At 32.4% G+C, this 5,757-nt stretch overlaps 1 protein-coding gene across 1 annotated transcript; it reads left to right on the plus strand.

The window, feature by feature from the left end:
• Nucleotides 3,093-4,360, plus strand: LOC105171759. Its single transcript, XM_011092976.2, has one exon. It carries the CDS (start codon nt 3,616-3,618, stop codon nt 4,093-4,095), a length of 480 nt encoding a protein of 159 aa, XP_011091278.1. The 5' UTR covers nt 3,093-3,615; the 3' UTR covers nt 4,096-4,360.

Raw genomic sequence — 5,757 nt, forward strand, 5'->3', positions numbered from 1 at the left:
AAAAGAAGTAAAAAGTTCTAAATATTTCTCAAACAGTTATGGACTTTTTTAAAGTACATGAAGATTTCTCAACGTGTCAAATAAAGAATGCAGCAACCCTTAAATAATTGTACAAAATTTGTGTTCTGTCGATATACGATAAGACAATTAATTTTAATTAGTGTAAATTACAATGATTTTCTCTAAGATTTGATATAATTAAGAATATTTTTTTGTTGTTTGAAAAATTATTAATACTCACTGATTTTAACGGCCATATAACAATTAGCCCAATCCGTTAGATTTCCATCTATTTTTTATGGTGAACTGACCAAAATACTTTTGTCGATTAAAAACTATAATTTTTCTATGGACTAAGTGGATAATTTTTTTATAATTTTTTAAATTTTTCCATCCATTCCGTTGATTTTTTTTAATATAAGTTTTAATTTTTTTTAAAAAAAATAAAAAAAATACGGAAAGAACAAAATTGACAATTTCATACTTCCATCCAAGGATTATATAAATTCACTAAATATCAGGAGGGGTATTTGTAACTTTTCGAACAACGAATGGGTATTCATAATTATGCTAAATCTTAGAAAAGATCGTAGTAATTTATCTTTTTATTTATTTTTAAATATAATTTATTGATTTATATATTTTATTTTTATCAATAATATATTTTAAAATATAAAAAATTATTTATTATATACACACAGATATGACATTGCAGTTGATCCAAACAAGAAGTGGACAACCCATGCTATCCTTGTGTAGGTTTCATTGAAATGCAATGATATATGTTTGGTCACTTCACACAACAATTATAAAAACAAGACAGTACACACTTGTCTCCAATTTCTTCCTTGCTCAATTATTCCTTTTCTATCCCTATATTGTTCATTAGTGAAGTAGTAATCGCCACTAAATTTGCAGAGGGCAATTACGTAATTTCTTATACATTTGACAAAAGGTTAGTTTTATTACATCATCTATACTCTTTTAATATGAATGAGGAGGAGAGATTTGTGTCTTTGGTGTGTCATTTTTATTTTTACTCTTCAACTTCCATATTTTGAGTGTCTCCAATTTCCATGTTTTTACTATCATTAGAAAATAAATGATTTTTTTACATGATTAATTATTTTGGTAAAAAAAGAAAGAGATACAGTGAATACAAATTAATTATGATTGGACAATAACAATTAGCCGTTATTTCTGTAAGATAGGCCAAAATATTAGCATAGCTAAGACCATGACAAATATTACGATCATAGCTAAAATCATGGTAAATATTAATTAATCGTGATCAAAATTTATATTTTGTATTGGTTTTGTTTGACATTATAGAAAGTATTGACTTACCTTGATTTTTAAATCGTATCATTTCTAAATACGAAAATGTAACCTTTTTTTGGTAGTATATTTGCAATTAAAAAACAAAATTCTATTTAATATTCTCTCTTATAAAATTATAGTTTTATCTTGAAATATTATACTTTTTTCTCTTTTGCTTTTCCTCTTAAAAAAAATATATTCATTTTCATTTTGTTTAAATACAAAGCATTTAGTTACATACATGCAATCAAATTTTTAGTAAAAGTCAATATTATTTATTATTTTTAAATATATTTACATACCCATCGAGTGTGTTATGTATTGTTGGTGATTTATTAATTAATAAATCTTCACAAACTTCAATTGAATTATCAAAGCTTTCCATTTATAACCTTGTATTCCAATTGAGTGCCCTAGGAATTAGGTTCAAGCTTTCCCTAGCCTCTTGTTATTGGTTATGTTGGAAAATGATGAATGATAAATTAAAATTAAAATTTAATAAATAAATTTATTTCGATCAGATTAAAAGTAATAAGTGATTGATTTCAATGTGAGACACATAATAAGCTCATGACATGTGAATGATGGTTGGTGACATCCAATCATCACGCAACTGCGTATATTCATTCGAATATGTTTTAATTACTTAAGTGGTTTGATATTGGTTGAAATGATGTGTCCATTTAAACGAAAAATCATAACTTTTTTGCAAGTATATTTTTCGATTGAATAATTCTATTCAGTGATATATTTCCAACTTCTATAAATACCCGTTATTCACTTTATTTTCTTTAAATTGAATTCAAAGCAAATTCGTAGTAATAACAAATATTCTAGTGTTCCTATCCGAGGGAGTCCAAAATATCATTTTGGTTCGTTGTTGTCAAATTCTGTGTGCTATTATTTTAAAATATGTTGTGGGCATTAAGATGAAAGTAAAACCCTAATTTGTAGGGTGTAATTTGTAAATATTTACTATAGCTCTAGCTAATTAATTGCATTAAAGAGGACTTAATTGATAATTAAATCAATTAATATTAATATTTCAAAACAAGACATTCTTTGTGCAATGGAGAGAGTAATTTTTCCCAAGACAATCCGAACAAATAATATAATTTAAAAAATAATACATAAATTTTTTTATTCGAATTAAATTTGAGTGGATCAAATCAATCTCATAAGAAGTATTGATGTATTTGCAGATTGATTCATTACTCTTTTTACAGTGTAAATTAATCATAAAATCAGTGTAATTTATTTATTAGATAATTTATTCTTTGCCCAGATAAAAAAATTCAAAGGAGAATTCGGTAAATATTTTTGGATAATTAATTAAATTATTAAATAATAATACATTGGAGAAATTCAATTTTTCGTATATTCTTATTTAAGTGGATATAATGAAATTTGAGACAATTAATATTATTCCAATCTCAAAGCATGTGTTGCTAACAAACCCTGGCCCGAGGGAAACGCTAAAGACACAGGGAAGAGATGAGAACTGTTCAATTACGAAAACACCCTCTCTTCTTTGATTTTACTTTTTTCTCCTTAAAAGCCTAGAGCATGGGGACTGAGGCCGCAGCACTTGCAGTCCAGTTTTCCACGACCGAAGAAGGGCAGAATAGCCATTTTGCTCACCCCTAGATCAGCGAACAGGTGGAGGCAAGGCGTTACACGATGGCATTATTGCAAATATCGCACCAACTGAAGGGCATTTAGTAACCGTCAGTTAGTATAAAATCCAGCATCCACGCCGCGCACAACTCCCCCTTCTCAACCTTCGCCCTTTCTATAAAACCTCTTTTCTCTCCTCTCTCAATTCTCTCCGCCCCTTCCCCAGCCACCGCCCACGGCGGAACCACCACTCCTCCGTCGTAGATCCACCGGCCGCAGCCCGGATTTCCAGTTTTTCCCAATAATTCCGTCTCGCTATCTCTAATCTGCCTATTGACATTCCTCACGAATTTTAATTAATCTCTCTGTTTCGTACTTTTCTGTATTCAGACTGCGGTTTTATTATTTATTTTCTCTTTTTTTTAGTGGAAAAATGCGCATTTTAGCCTTATTTACGCACCAACTGTACTTGTGATTCCTCAAGTTTTACCTTTTTTTCATTTTATTTTTTTAACCGTCTTTTTGGCAGTTTTTATTTAATTTAATTTAACTTTCTATTTTTTTTTTTAACTCTTTTGTTTTCTGGGGTGAACCGACATTTCTGCCCTTTTAAGAATCTTGCTGACGTGGCGTGCTGAATTTCCTCTTTTCTTTAATCGAATAAAACGGACGGTCAGGATGAGTTATCAGGCGCGCAGAATATTGACGCCTGGGGCGTCACGGAAGCGGAAAGAGAGGGAGGTGTTTTATCCTTCCACGTCATCAAAATCTTTACCTCCTCCAACGGCCGTTAGTCGAGGCGTTAGTGGGGCATATCCAGCAACGACGTCGTCAAGGGCAGCCGAGCAGCAGCAGCCGCCGCCTCTCTCATCTAACCGGCTTTTAGCCGGGTATATGGCATACGAATTTTTGAGCAAGGGAACGTTGTTTGGACAGAAGTTTGACCCGGCTCGAGCCGAGGCCGTGCCGGTGAACTCAGCGGATTCTAAGAGGAACAGGCAGAGTCAGAGCCAGGTGCAGCCGAGTGCGGAAGCAGAGCCGAGTATGAAGTCGAAGCCGCAGAGCTATGCTGAGGTGGCAAACTTACTGAAGAGCGATGGAGCGCACATACCTGGAGTAGTCAACCCCACCCAATTGGCCAGGTGGATTCAGATGTAACTTGGGTAACGTGGAGGAACATGATTGGCTAGGGTTTGGATGTCCCACGTCACGAGACTTGTGTGCGTCCTTAGCTTATAGAATTCTCCTCCCTCCCTCCCCAGTTCTCTCAGGTGATGTGTATAGCTCATCTCTCTCTCTCTCTAAACATCAAAACAGCTCCAAATTCCATTTCCTGTTCTTCTCTTAATCCTTGCTTCATGAATGGAAAATGAAGTGTTCTCTTTTTTGTTTGAATCCTGAGACAAATTATACTTTTATTTTATTCAGAAGCATTAGAACTGTTTATATTTTTAGCATATATAAATCAATATTTGGCATGCATTTTGGTGCGGTAAATGTTAGGCTTGGATATAGTTTATGCATGAGGGATAATGCTATATACATGTAAGAGTGTTGGGGTGGGATTGTTGGGTGAATTAAGAGCAGTGTGGGGGTGTGGACGTGCATGGATTTGCATGCATTCATTGAACCGGGAATTATAAAGTTGTAGCTAGGGTGATGAAAAGGGTGATGGGTTTGCGATGTGATGATAGGAACAGGAAAAGATATGATTCTGTGAATGAAACAATTCTTCACAAACGAATATTTTCTCTTGCTTTGCTTTAACCCTTTTTACATGATCGATAATGGAAAATTCCTCAAATTCTGTATGGCTTTCGATCGTATAGCATTAGTGTATGTATATATATATATATATATATATATATATTATATAAAGCATAATAGATATGATATATGCTAAGAACATGGAATATATATAATACATATACAGCATTGGTGCTTCTTTGAGGAAATACCCAATTGGGCAATTGATCCACAAGGAGCTTGCCAAGCTTATAATTAAGCTTTCAGGTCGTTTTTGTGAAGTTAAAGCGGACAATACCTTGTGCCATGCAGTCATATCAATATCAAAGAAATATGATGACGTGGTGGTGCATGGTTGATTTTCAATCTTTTACAAGCCATTTTCTTTTCTTGGTTTTCGCTCATCGTCCTTGTTTGTTTCTGGGCTTGTGTCACATTTTGTGGTCGTTGATCGGTTGTTGCTAATGATCTTTCTTAAATCAGTTTTATTAGTCTAATTAACTCAATCATAAAGTGAATGTGATGTACTCATTTTTATTGAAATATATGTCAATTCATCAACCACAACTTGGTTGAGATTAGAATTTTCCATTAACCTGTATAGTTTAGTACTAGTGTTACACGACAAGGATACATGTAAGATAGTTTGTGCATATTAATTATGATATTAGCATTTCAGTACACCAACTCCCAAATTCATGAGTTGGATGATTATATCCATGTACACCTACCTCTTACATTTGCTCTAAACTAAAATTAGATTCATAAATATTAAAACAAAAGGTATAAATAGTCCATGCATGGTTGGACAAGGAGATAAGTAATATTCATGTCAAATTCATTGAATTTTCTATTTCAAATTTTATTAATAATTAATACATGCATTTTATGTGTGTAAAAATTATACTTTTTTAGAAAAAAATGATACATGTGGTGTCCCTATATTAAATATTATGCACAAAGATAGGGTGCGGAATAGTATTCTTTTCTTTTTTATATATATTTTCCTCTATATTAATTAATATTATTATGATGGAGGGGATTAAGTTAAAAGCGTGGTTCCCACTTCCCACT

This window comes from Sesamum indicum, linkage group LG10 (genome assembly GCF_000512975.1).
Source record: "Sesamum indicum cultivar Zhongzhi No. 13 linkage group LG10, S_indicum_v1.0, whole genome shotgun sequence".
NCBI classification, from domain to species: domain Eukaryota; kingdom Viridiplantae; phylum Streptophyta; class Magnoliopsida; order Lamiales; family Pedaliaceae; genus Sesamum; species Sesamum indicum.

Coding starts and splice junctions, on each gene's coding strand:
- LOC105171759 (XM_011092976.2), top strand. CDS start 3,616: ATGAGTTATCAGGCGCGCAGAATATTGACGCCTGGGGCGTCACGGAAG.